The following is a 14,302-nucleotide window of genomic DNA, read 5'->3' as shown; positions in this document are numbered from 1 at the left end:
TTTTCTTCGGCGTAAATTTCGGTATTCGAAAGTCCAATTAAGCTCTAATTCAGTTGAACCGGATCAGTCCACTAAAGGGTAAAGTTCTCACAGCATGAATTTTGTGCATTCACAAGTACTTGAATCTGAGATATTATTTAAACGGAACAAGTGCCCAGCCGCTCGAACCAACTCATGTTGATAGCACATTCTAATTTACTGTTCGGAATATAATCTTTTGATGACTTTTAAAAAAGTCACCGTGCTTTTGATGATTCTCAAGTTTTTTCTCTTTTTCCTTAATCCTCACTTTCATGAGAATAATTTCATAAAACTTTCATGTTTTCTTTTTCCCATTTCTTCAAATCTCGTATTCTGTTTTGGTTTCAATTATATGTACTTTTTCATATTATTAAATTCTCTTCCCCACTGCGGCGGGAGGCAGAAATTTTAGAGAAACAACAGTAAACTTGTCATTATTGATTAAAACTAGGATGCGCAGATGGAAAAAGAATTTTCATTAATCTTTTAATTTTTCACATCACTGAAATTCTTGATTGCTAGTAAATGATTTAGATTTTAAAAAGATTATATAAATTAATATGTCATACAATATAAAACTAATATTTTTACCCGCATATCTTAATTGAATTTTCAATATTTCCAATTAAAAAATCACAACCGCAGAGTAATATGCCTTAATTGGATAATTTACAGTGACGAACTTCCCTTACAATTTAGGTTTCGAAGTTCATTAAAAGCAACTCATATTTACGGCCGTCACTTCCTAAGTCAGATTTAGTTTCAGTAAATAGGCTAATTGTAACTTTGCATTGCATTGAAAAAATTAGATGAAGGTCATAAATAAAAAAATACTAGTTAAATTGGTGATCAATTCAAATTTTTCTATACTTCAATGAAAAATTTTACAAAAAAAATTATATTTTAAATAATTTAAAAGAAGAAGAAGATGGTGATTGCGGGTGGAAAAACCCACCCAACTTGTCACCTCCTTCACATGGACCAGGAAAATTGTTTAGTTAAAAAAGAGAGAAAAAGAAGAAGAAGAAGAAGAACATGGTGGCTGCGCGTGGGGGAAAAACCAGTTTCTGACGGACCATAAAAAATTGTTCAGATAATTCTTATGCTTCAATCACGAAATGTGGCGCAAACAACAAATTGCGTAATCAAATTTAGCAAAATTAACAAAAACATTTTCGGGCTATGCAACCAAATCCTTCAAATTCCAATGGTTGGGCCCTATATGGCCGGCCCAAAATAACAAGGCAATAATAATAAAGATTCAGGGAGGCACATTTACCAGAAAAAAGAAAAGATAAGGGGAAAAAAAAAAGGGGAAGAAAATGACTAATTTTGTTACTCTTGGGATTATAATGATCGAGGCAATTCATGTTAGTTTTACCTTATTTTGGGAGGGCCCGACCTTTATTGATCAGTGTTGTCTCCCCTTTCAAGAAAAATCCCCAATTTTCAGCATTAGAGTTAAGAATGTGAGAAGTTTCAGATTTGAACGCTGAACGCGTCTCAAGAAGTATGTCTATCTCATATAGTGACAGTCTCGCTCAATACTCATTTATAAGGAATAAATAAAGGGGCTAAAGGTGGTGCTAGCTAGTTGCATTGCATCTTTCTCGTTCTCTCTCGTCGTGCTCTCTTTTCCTTTCCGATCGTACTTTTATAATTCGTGAAGATGGTCCCCGTTCAAGCGCATAGGTAAGGCTATTTACGAGGTTTCTTTAATAGTACTATTCGGGGGTTTTTAATTCGTTTTGGTAGAGGTACCATGGTCCCCGGGTTTTTAAAATATTTTTTACTAGAAAAATGAAATCTTGTGTACATTAACATTTATAAAATACCCATGATACGTACTAAAGGGACCACTGATATGAAATATGAAATCCCATAGAAATCTTATCCATAATATAGAAAATTAAATACAAATAATCCCATTCTCCAATAACCAAAAAATTTATTATAATAAAATAACTCGTTCTTCTAAGATGATGGACCACAGGAACATGTGCATGGCATCATATATCATAGACATATTTTTTCATCTTTAAGGCGATCAACTCTTGATTTTCGATTGACTAATTATTTTCATGAAGTAATTCATCTTTATTTCGAATATTATGGACCTTCGTGATTAGTTATAATTGAATCAGATTAGAACAACATGACTAATCCATACATCAACATTCTGAATTATTCTTCTTTTTAATTTAATCTTTTTATTTTTTAACTATTTTATATACAACTTCTCATTTGTTTTTCTAAATGGATATGGATATATAATTAACAAGCAAGAAAGCCTTTGTGTGTATTGGTCATCCTTATAATACTAACTAGATGAAGATCGATGTATATGCGTGAGCTGAAGTTACCGATATAACGAAATAACTTATGATCATCACTATTAGAAATGCTAAATCTATAACATAATTAGGGCATGTGAAGTAAGATTAGAATTATAAATTTTGATGTTTATTTAGTACGTATTCAAATTGAATAATTAATTGAATATCATACATGAGTTCTAAATTACATCGTGGATTTGCATAATAGTGAAATAGTTCCTTAATGGTATCAATTTAGGCAACTCAAACATATGTCATTATGATTTATTTATCAGAAAATAATACAATCAACTAGGAAAGTTATTTGAACTCAATGAAAATATCAACAATTGTCTTATATTTATCAAAATAGCACAGACTTGAGAAATAAACAATAACAATAACACAATCTCGATCTACCGACTGGCGGCAATCGGCTCCGTGAGGGCACCCCCTCTTCTCCGACCCTCCTATTCGGATCTCCTCCGCGTCCTCTCTGGTGGCGGCTTCTAGTTTACAGCAACTCCGCCCCCTTTCTATTTATATCATTTATTCAAAATGGGCATGTCTTTGTTGATTGAGAAACTTTTAATATATCTATCTATACATTGCCTAGAAAGGAACTCATCGTTTGATGGGCCATTGGTTGGATCTACCATTTGCTTGTAATAACGTATCTTTCATTTTATATGAATAAATTATATAAATAAAAGGGGGAAATAATGGGCCGTTGGTTGGATCTACCATTTGCTTGTAATATTGTATCTTTCATTTTAAAAGAATAAATGATATAAATAGAAAGGGGGAAATAATGGGAACAACCATATTGAGATGAGATAAAAAATATAAATAATATCGTACGATATATGCTTGTTAATTCTCTTGTAAGGGAAAGAATTATAAAACCAAGAGAGATGCGAGACCATAACCGGATTATAGAAATAGTCTGAGTGAATTCTACTCGCTTTACATCGATGCGGCTGAATGAGAGAATTGACTCCTTGAATGAAAATCGAGTTCTAACGGTTCAATGGCTCTTCACTATGGACTATACATGAAATATAATACGTGTTTACATTTCCGGTGCATTATGAATTGTGAGAAATAGTGTGGGTAATTTTCAAAAGTCCTTATCTGATTTAATGCACAGAATTTCAACAACGAGAACATCTCTACCCATCATATACAAGGATTGCGCTTCCAGTAGATCCGATTGTAATTCCTACCGGTTCAAATCTTTTTTTATTTTTATTTTTTTTGTGACTTGCCTTTTATTGTTGATTTTGGACACATCTTGACTCCCCTTGTGACAATCACCGGTTTGAACCAATCAAGGAAGCTCTGGTTGCTTACTTGCTCTAGTTTTCTTTAGTTGGGATTGGGCTAATAGGGTTATGATGATTGAGCTCTGTCTAGGGTTTGTAATGTGTGGTGGGATCTTATGCTCGGATACCGGCCCAAGACACCCTATATGTTCCACTTTGCAGTGGAAGTAGAATTTCACTATGGATTAGGGATTGAACTGAGGGTCCTCTTTTCAAGTTTTACTGGGGTTCATGGTGAAACACCACAGGCAGGTCTTAATCGGGATTAATGATTTCAAGATGGCAATATTCAATTGTAGTTGTTTTATTTTAATGTGATTTTTTCACATTATTTTTCTTTGTTAAATTGTCCAACAGATAAATTGTTGTATTCCATTTATGTAATATCCGAACTAGATATTTTTCCTTATGTCTATATTTGCAACGGATATATGAAGAATTCTCATGACCGTTTAATAAAAAAAATGTTTTAGCTCCCAGTCCTAGCTACTCTACCCCCAAAAGATTTAAATGTCAGCTTGTACCAGAAAAAAAGGTTTTTTTGCTGGGTAAAAGAAAAGTAGATATGGCTGATTAAGGGTTCTGCAAATTAATTACGTCATTTCAGAATAAAAATGTCATAATATTTCTTTTTCAATTTGTCCTTTGGAAACAAGGATTGTCCAAGCAAGATTCATATATCTGATGGGACAGTAACTTAGAACCCATAGAATTTTGTTTTTCTTTTAAAAAATATAACTAAAGTTATTTCTTGCTCTCCTAAAAGATTTCATAAGAAATGAAATATTTAATAATGCATTTATTTTAATATTAAGAAGTGCTCATCTCCGACCTGGTGTCTTCCTCAGATCGCCGGATTGGTCGACAACCACCACTAGCCTAGGCTTTGATTCTTCCTGTCGGTAAATTTCTATGAAAGTTTTCCCTGGTGCTTGAGTACGACTCAATACCCCTCTGCTTTGCTGTGTTGGCGATGTGTCTTCTGAACATTGTCATCAGATGGCTGTGTTCTACATGGAATATGACTTGAGGGTCCTCCCCCGGTTTAGCCGAGGTCCATGTGTGATGGTAGAGGGTTCTGATTGGGATTTCAGAATGTTGCCACATTGTTCTTGTGCTTATACTGTTTGGTTTTTTCTTTCAACTTAATCCCGTGTAGTATGCCTAGGAGAATTTGATTTTCTAATATTGTAATATCGATTTCTTGAGCTTTTTGTCATGTACTCATCACTTGTAATCGTTTTATGTTATGAATGAATCCTCAAGATTTACAAGGAAAAAAAAGTGCTCATCTCAAAATAAATTTATTACTAATTGATAGTAGCTTTTTTTTTTGGGATAGTACCTAATTATAAATAAGTTATGTCTAATCAAACTCAGGTCATATAATTATAAAAAAAAAAGTTTCAGGTCATATTATTCTCGATATTAGTTACTATATTATTGTTTTGCTATATTTGATGACTAGTTCATGGTGTGCTAGAAATACTTCAAATTTTTCTCATAATTTTATACATATGAGAAACATTCAAGTAATCGGGAGAATATGAAATTAGAGTTTGATGCATGTATGCTTGCTAGAGTTATGAAGCAAATGGAATCTTAAAAAATGGCATGACAGGAGCTATTTGCTTGGATGGGAAGCCATAAATAAATAAAGAAAAGGGACGAGAAAAGGTTTTTGGCATACATACACACACATATATATATTATAATTTCTTTTAATGGAGCAGTTGATCGGATGCGAGTTGGCAAATTTACTTAACATGGATTTGATCAACTAATTAACTTAACATGAGAAATGAATATCGATGAAGGATCTTTATAGCAAAAAAAAAATGACATATTAAATCTTGAAGAGATCATAGCTAAGAAGGAAAATCAACAACGTATGGTAAAGATCACCATGCGGGATTAGATGGCATGGAGTTGGAGATCGCAAACCAATAACTTGCACGTATGAATACATAGACACTTTTAATCACCCACCAAATGGGTCAACCCCAGGTCAATCTAATTAATGGCCTGCTGGGCGACAATTATAACAACCAGTGGGCGGTGTGTGATGAACACGAAAGTAAATATAAAACGACATAATATGGAAAGGAAGAGGAGAGAGAGAGAGAGGGGTGGTGGTGGTTGGGAGGTAAGCCCGTAGCCGTCAAGGAAGGAAGTGGGGCTGTCCGGGCCGGGCCCTGTCTCTGTAGACTGACCATAGCTGTAGTGAAATGGCCTGCCTGTACGGACCTGTCTGTCTCCTCATAGTGTTTAGTGGCCCAAAATGAGACATAACGACTACTCAGTCCCTCCAACCAATAGCAACTCGACAGCACACACACTTTCCAAAACCGCCCCGTCTTTCCTTATCAACCTGCCCGGTTTGGCTGTATCTTTCTTCTTCTACTTCTTTTTTTTTTCTCTCTCCTTTTCTTGTTTACAAAATGAGTCACACGGATATAATATGATAAAATAGATAAAAAGGATTTAGTGCAATGATGCAAGTCATTATTTGAGACCATGTGGTCTCGAATTTAATCTTTATTAGTGAGACTTTTGTATCCATTTATTTAACTTTGCTATTTCTATTCTTTTATTAGCCCATATACCTATCTTATAACCAAAAAATAAAAATAAAAAAATCTAACAACTAATCATAAATAGTCGCATAACTAGTATCGAATCTAAAAACTTTTAGTTATCGAGCGAGGTCGTGCCCATAAAACAAAGATATATCATATTTCCTATTTTTCCATTTTTCCTTTCTTGATATGTATATGCATATAATTTTTATCATATTTCCATTTTGACGCAAAATATGTTCTGCTTGCCCGCTCAAATACACGAAAAGCACTCAAACCTCCACAAAAATAGAAATAGAAAAGGTGCTACCCTCTTTTTATTTTCCGGGTAGATAGATGCTACCCTCATTTTACCCCAACTAAACCAAAGCAAGCCTTGTAGCCCCCTCTCTCCCTCCCTCCCTCTTCTTATTAGTATTTCCTTCATGAGCTCCCATCCCACTCTTTTGCTTTCTTCTTTCCCCTCCTCAAGCTACAGGATAAATATGATAGTGGTAATGGGCACTCAATCTTTATCTAGGGTTTCATCAGCTTGAGTTTAATTCCTCCTTGATTATATACTTCAAGACCAGAAGGGAATTGATTAGTGTAGTTTGAGGGCGCAACTCCTGAATTGAATTTGAGATATATAGCTAGCTAGCTAGCTAGCTAGCTACACATATACATATCATCATGGGGAGAGGGAGGGTTCAGCTGAAGCGGATTGAGAACAAGATCAGCCGACAAGTGACATTCTCCAAGCGGAGGACGGGGCTCCTCAAGAAGGCCCATGAGATCTCTGTGCTGTGCGACGCCGATGTCGCCTTGATTGTCTTCTCCACCAAAGGCAAGCTCTTTGAGTACTCCACTGATTCATGGTAAGATAAGAACTAATTACTTGCTTGCATTTTCTGTCATTCGAAAAATCAAAGGCCGTCGTTTTTCACCATATAATATGTTCATTTTTTTTCCATTGGATATATATGGAACCGATCTTGTTAATTAAATTATATGCTCATTAGATGTTTTGTGCCGAAAATATGTGATTCACGTTATTTTATATATTTCCTACGAAATTTTGCATGTTTATTATTACCAATTTTATCTTCTGATGCGTGGTCTAAGCTAATTACCAAGGGATATATATGATTGTTCATTCTCCACCGAGCTATCTAAGAGGAAAAGGATCGCAGTATACAGAGAGAAAACCTAATTAAATGAGTCGAGCAAACACACACAAACACCATATCTATGTTCATATACATATATGATATATACTGTGCGTGTATTCTTATGTACTAAGGATCTTTGTCGATTTAGGTGCATATATAATCATATGGAAACATATCCATACATATATATATATATATACACACACACTATACTGATAGATGATGACTCTTCTCTTTGTCATGGTAAAAGTTGGATTTTTTTTTGTCTCTGATAGATCAGAGACTTTATAATTAACTCGTTCATATTTTTTAGGGGCCAGATGGATCAGTAATATTGTACTTTGTGATTTGATCACTTGAAGTACAGTTCCCAGAATTTAACAGTGCCTTCTTCACATGAATAGGGAAAATTTAAAATGAAAAAAAATCAAGGATGTTGAAGTCATTAATTAAAATCACTATAAAGGAAAAGGAAAAAAAAAATTTGGGTTGTAGTTGGTCGAATATAAGGGAAAAAACCTAGAGCACTGTGTCATATTTGGGGCTTGTAACCTAGTATTGTGCCCTCACACTCTCTCTGCCCGATGTCTTTTTGTTTTGGTGCATATATATGAGATATTAGCTTACTAGGCCTCCTGTCAATCATGTTTGTTTATTTTCTGAAAAGTGCTGCAAATTAAGAGAACAATAATTCACCGTTAATGAATAAAAAAGATAGTCTAAATTGGTTATCACTCAAAATCCTAGGTTTTAATTTGATTTCATGTATATTGTATAGGAAAAGATCGTGCTATTTTCAAATACATTAATGAGGAAGAGTATATCTATGGATCATTTGTAAGGTTGAGAGCATATCTTTTATTTCAATATATATATATATATATATATAAATGTTAGTTGGCCAGCCTTTTTGCCCCCTTTTCTTCGTAAAGCATAGCAGTAAATTTGATTGTGTATTTCTTTAAAATTTTTGTGTTCAAGGAAGGGATCTTAATATAATGGTACAAGAAGTTGATATTAAGAAATTATGAATTCAATTCTCACCAGTGAAACTTATATTCTTTTATTTTGATTTATTTTCTAATCTTATGCCAGGTTTATGTGCACCTCTCTTATTACCAAAAAAAAAAGTTGTGTCCTCTAGAGATAATTTGCATTATTATATATGTATATAAATATATATGTATATGTTCACAATGCTCACTCATATGAAAAAAGAATAATTTGCTAGCAGAAGAGGCTAAGACCGTTAACAGAACAATTTGCTCCCTGTTTATATCCAGAGATTTAGAAGAAAGATTAATTAAGGAACTTTTCTAAACGTTCATGCTCACACTCATTGTTGAACACAATAGTTTATAACACTTATTATATAAAAAAAATCAATATTAGTTTGTAACTATTGCAAAATATATTGCAATGGATCTATTATCATATATCATATTTATGATGAATATACATGATCCGGCTTATTATAACTTAAGCTGATGGCAAATAATCCTAGATTATGATTTGAACGCTAATTAATAGATTTTTTTTTTATAACGAGGAGTTTATTCTCTTCGGACTCGTGAACATCTCACAAGCCCATTGATCTAAGTAAGTCCATGTGCAAGCACATGTGTGGGTGGCCTCACCAAGGGCTACGCGTGCAAGGGGGTTCGAAACTACAACCTTGTGATCTACTCACAAAACTTACGCACGTTCTAACCACATGCGGTAACCTTTGCTGATTAATTAATAGAATTTTAATAGTATGGGATGGAATGCGTATATATTAGAGGACTTCTTCAGTCTAGTGAATTTCCCAGCAGTGGAACTAACAGGTACACTTCTGTCATAGCTAGCTAGATGCATCAGACCCCCTATATTAGGTTCTAGAATTCAGGGAATAAATGTTGTAAGCCCTTTTGATTTGAAATGTATCTATATACCTATAGATTATACGTTCATGAGTATATATATATATATATATGTGTATATATATGTATGTATGTATATTGCTTGCCTGCCTTGTCTGAAATTTTGGTATTTTAGCTTTCTTTAAGCTATATATATATTAAGAACTGAATAGTGCAGGGGCACAGTCAGAAGGCTCTAAGCTTGTTATATGTGTCTTCAAAAGTTGAAAGTCACCATAATAAGATTTTTATCTTGCGGATAAAAGTCTAATTCCTTTCTTAGATATATATATATATATATATATGTCTGAACATACTTAATTATATGACAAAACAGTACTTATATATACTACCAGGGACGGACCCAGAAATTGAACTTTGGGGAGGTGAGGTCCTTAAGGGGCCAAATGTATGCATTTATCAAAAATCTTAAGAACCGCGTACGACAAATATAATGAAATTGTTCTTTTTTCCTTGTTGATAAGTAAATAGACATATGAAGTTTTATATCATATGAAAGCCGGATTTTTTTGTCCGACCACCATATATCGGTTAAATACCTCGCTATGAAAGGTTTCTTTTACTATTTGCTGCGTTCTGCCAAAAATAATAATTAATAAAAAGTTAAATCGGCAAATAAGACGATTCTAAGCTATCAGTACATATGTATTCGAGGCATGTGCAACTTGTGATCAGTCTATTCTTATTTTGGCTTCTAAACCAATATGATGAACTATTTTCATAGGTTATTAGTTGATCTCCGCGCACTACGCGATAATTTTTTATCTTTTTTTACAAAATAGATAATCACCACATGCGATTTACAAATGAATATAGATAAAAAGATATAAAAAAATGCAGCCACATAAATAAAAGCTTGATCACAATAAATAAACACATACTTTAAACAGATAAAGCAAATAATATGCTTATAAAAAGACTTTAATCATGTAATATGTATAAGTACTTAAGAAAAAGCATAGCAAACAGAAAGGCGATGGATAAAATGAAATTTGTCGGGTATTTATAAAGAATTTAACACATTGAACTTGAAGCATATCACATATTTCAATGAATTTTTTTCGATTATCGAGAAAATTTTTAATTTTTCAAAAATAATTTATTATATATTATTACATGCAAATAATCTTGACAAATTTTAAAAATTTGTTGAATATAACATCAATAAAATATAATATAAATTCGTTTAATTAAAAATGAAAAGTCAATTCACGTGGAACTGAGGATTATGAAGTTGAGTGATTCGAGCAATCGAGAACATCCTTACTAGGAGTTAAGGGTTCTCAAATAGAGCTTCCATAATTTTGCTCTTCCACTTTTATATATTATATGTAGATAGATTGCATAAATGCTAACCATGATATTACTCTATTGTTCTGTCTTCTTTTTTTTTTCTTTTTTCTTTTTTATGTGAACCTTCTTTCATCATATGTTTTATGTTATGTCTAATATAATTATAATGTTTCGGGGTGGATTATATATAGACTAGATTCTACTATTTATTATACCTTTCTAAAGGCATTATCGTTTTGGGGCCCTATAGTTTAGGAATTGAGGGATATATACATCACCACCACTTGGTGTAGTGCAGTCATACGTCCTCGCTTGTCGAACTTGAGGTCACAAGTTCAATATCTAATGGAATTATCCGTGCCCCTTTATTAGTTATTTAGGATTCATAGACCTCATTTGTAACCGAAAAAAAATAAAAGATGTGTTTCTATAACAAATTAAAAGATGTAACTTTTCATTTAAAAAAGTCTACAATAAACAAAAGGCTTGATAGCAAAATAAAAGATGTCTACCGGTACTCTTTTATTAGTTATTTGGGATTTCACTTTCATTGTACTAAGTATTGGGCTTTCTTTTTTTTTTTTTGGTAAAGGCCTTGGGCTTCCTTTATAACAAAAAAAAGAAGAAGATGTGTTTCTATAACAAATTAAAAGATGTAACTTTTCATTTAAAAAGGTCTACTATAAACAAAAGACTAGACAGCAAATTAGAAACAATTAATTCGGATTAATATCGCTAATAATATACATCAATTAATTTCTTTTTCCTTGATAAGTAAACTCTTTCGGGTGAATGATGTTTCTTAGAATTGAATGTCGGATTCATCAAAAGCTCCTCCGTAAAATTTTAAGGACAAGTTTCTCACTTGATCAAAAGATTATCCTCAGATAATTAAGCCTTGATCACATGAAATAAATTCTTCCAACGCCACACTGCTCTTTGGTGGTACTGAAAACTGAAATTAATAATTGAGATGTCTCTTTTAATCCAAATTTTCTTTCTTTTTCATTTTATGATAAGTTTTTTTTTTGTCTGAAAACATATGCAAAACCAGTCGAAGTGATTCATATGATTACGTGAGTACAATATGTAATTTGATGGGACTCCAATTAGTAAGGATTATTCCTTGAGAGAAGGCCCAAATAAAGTCATACAATTATATATCCAACATAGTTATTAATTACTTCAATTACGTCAGAATATTGTTGTGGTTGAATTATATATTTAATTAATTTGCTTTATAATTGTAACCCTTTATTATATATTCTTGTCTAATTGATATATATATAGCATGGAGAGAATCTTGGAACGGTACGAGAGATATGCATATGCAGAAAGACAAGTAGTTGCTCCCGATGCTGAATGTTCTCAGGTACATTATATTCATTCATTAATCTCCATAAGCTACGCACTGCCACAACTCTTGATGCATCTATGTCCCAGTTCATGTATTTATATTAGTTTTGAACTTCTTTTTTCTCGGACACAGGTAAAAAGTCCAGAAATTGATGCACTTAGAAGTGATTGCTTGCTCGACTTATAGTAATTATGCTGCAAATGATATAGATTCAGTCATCTTATATTAACAATTATGTAGAAGCTTTTTGAACCTGCAACAGAATATAATAACTGTCATTATCACTATGTTAAATTCATATACTCTGATGTAGCGGCTGATTTTCTGAAGAAATCAGTGTAGTTGATGCAGCTAAGCACAGGTTGGATTATGACATGAACTATAATTAGGGTAATTAACAAATGTTTGCATTTTTGTGTGCAGGGAAGCTGGTCATTTGAGACTCCTAAGCTCTTATCTCGCATTGAAGTCTTGCAGAGGAACATAAGGTAAAGTACTCTCTCTTGGGCAAGCAATATTGCAACCATTAATTGTTAACATCACGGTCGATTGTGTATCAGTTTCGTATTAACCGAAATATATTCTAGTACCGGCATAATGTTACTGGATCCACACGCAACCAGGGATATAAGTTTGTGTACTTCATGTGATAGGGTTTGAGCTCACCTGTGCATGAAAATTAAAATTATATGTGGAACTTGATATAGCAGGCCACAATCATGAGATCTTTTCTTTTTGTCCCTTTTTTTTTTTCCCCGCCTGGTTGATCATAGGTAGACGTGGTTTTAGGGCTATCAATCCAGATGCCGCTTACCAGTTGTTTTCCCGGGGTTTAATCTTATATATTAGGAACTTGACTGGAGAAGATTTGGATCCTCTAAACCTGAGAGAGCTCCAGTATCTAGAGCAGCAGCTCGACACGGCTCTTAAGCGAATTCGGACTCGAAAGGTGATAATTACTCTCTGTTCTCCTCTCTGCAATATATATTGTGTGTGTATCAGTTGGAGGATAGATGTTTAGGTTTATCAGATATATATGTGATCAACTGCTGGCAATGGATGGATGAATATGATGCCAATCTTAATTATATATATGCAGAATCAGCTGATGCATGAGTCGATCCACGAGCTCCAAAAGAAGGTAATGTTGTTAATTACACTTACTTTAATGGACTTCAAAGCTGGCCTTAATGTAGTTCTGTGCATTCCTTTATTAATTATTCTGGATCGCAGTATTCTTGCTGTATATATAGTTGTGGATGCTGTGGTCTTTTTCTCAGCCGTTCCTCTTCGTTAATATTCGAAATTATCAATTTAATCGATGAATACAGAAAAAATCAAGGTAAGTCGCATTATGGAGTATATACTTATATATTAATGCATGTGAACTTTATTATTATAAGCCTGTGCTTGAGTCATAGATGTGTCATTCTCTCGGGCTTGAACTTTCAAGAACATACCTATTGTTTTTTTCATATTAATAAGGTTAGATGTTTGCACTCATTCACTAAATGCATATATATATATATATGAATTATGCAAACAGGAGAAATCTCTGCAGGAGCAAAACAACGTGTTATCCAAGAAGGTGAGCGCTCAAATTAGATTCAACACATGCACACACACATATATACCATCACTAGCTTCGGGAATTCATCTATAATGAAACGGCCCCTTTCTGTGATGACGTATGTATCAGCTCAAAGAGAATGAGAAGGCGGCCGAGCGAGTGCCATGGGAGGAGCAAACCCTCGCAACGGGCCACAACGCCTTTCTTCTGCCTCCATCAACTGCGACCCTTCCAGTTCCTTCTCTAACCATTGGGTGGGCGTTATTCTGTCAATCCAATGCCATATTCGGTATAATAAGATACTGTGACTTATCGTTAATATGGCCTTTATTGGACATGCAGCAACACGTTTTCCACAAGGGTTGATGACGAGGCTAGATCTCAGGCTCGATCAACCGGCACTCTCATGCCACCTTGGCTCATCCGACATGTGAACGAGTAGATAAAGAATCGGTTATTCGCTCGCACGTACGGTCTGCCTCCATTGAAGAAAAATTCTCAGCCATAAGTGTGTATGTTCCGCAAACAAGATTTGGCCGTGGTGACAGATACATCCATATTGCCCATATCCCCAGCTTCCCCTTGTAAAGCTCCTAATGCCAGATGAACCCTTGTCGATGCTATTGCTAACAACTCCGCTTCAACATATGAATCCCATTCGAAATCTATCTTGCCTCGAGAGGCCTCATGTTTTGAAAACAATCCTTTGGGTGCATGCTTATAGGTTCGACATGGATCACGACCAATGCTTACATATATAGGATGTACA

The 14,302-nt window shown here is 33.9% G+C and overlaps 1 protein-coding gene across 1 annotated transcript; it reads left to right on the top strand.

Annotated features, from left to right (window-relative positions):
- Nucleotides 1-6,567: 6,567 nt before the first annotated feature.
- LOC116208138 (truncated transcription factor CAULIFLOWER A-like) lies at nucleotides 6,568-14,235 on the top strand. The gene is made up of 8 exons (XM_031541399.1): nucleotides 6,568-7,097; nucleotides 11,897-11,978; nucleotides 12,387-12,451; nucleotides 12,813-12,912; nucleotides 13,063-13,104; nucleotides 13,510-13,551; nucleotides 13,663-13,787; nucleotides 13,876-14,235. The coding sequence occupies exons 1-8, from the start codon at nucleotides 6,913-6,915 to the stop codon at nucleotides 13,973-13,975; spliced, it is 741 nt and encodes a 246-aa protein (XP_031397259.1). The 5' UTR covers nucleotides 6,568-6,912; the 3' UTR covers nucleotides 13,976-14,235.
- Nucleotides 14,236-14,302: the final 67 nt, after the last annotated feature.

This window comes from Punica granatum, chromosome 5 (genome assembly GCF_007655135.1).
Source record: "Punica granatum isolate Tunisia-2019 chromosome 5, ASM765513v2, whole genome shotgun sequence".
NCBI classification, from domain to species: domain Eukaryota; kingdom Viridiplantae; phylum Streptophyta; class Magnoliopsida; order Myrtales; family Lythraceae; genus Punica; species Punica granatum.
This window is presented reverse-complemented; position numbering and strand designations above follow the sequence as displayed.

Coding starts and splice junctions, on each gene's coding strand:
- LOC116208138 (XM_031541399.1), top strand. CDS start 6,913: ATGGGGAGAGGGAGGGTTCAGCTGAAGCGGATTGAGAACAAGATCAGC. Junction 13,105..13,509: donor TCCACGAGCTCCAAAAGAAG/GTAATGTTGTTA, acceptor TTATGCAAACAG/GAGAAATCTCTGCAGGAGCA. Junction 13,552..13,662: donor ACAACGTGTTATCCAAGAAG/GTGAGCGCTCAA, acceptor CGTATGTATCAG/CTCAAAGAGAATGAGAAGGC.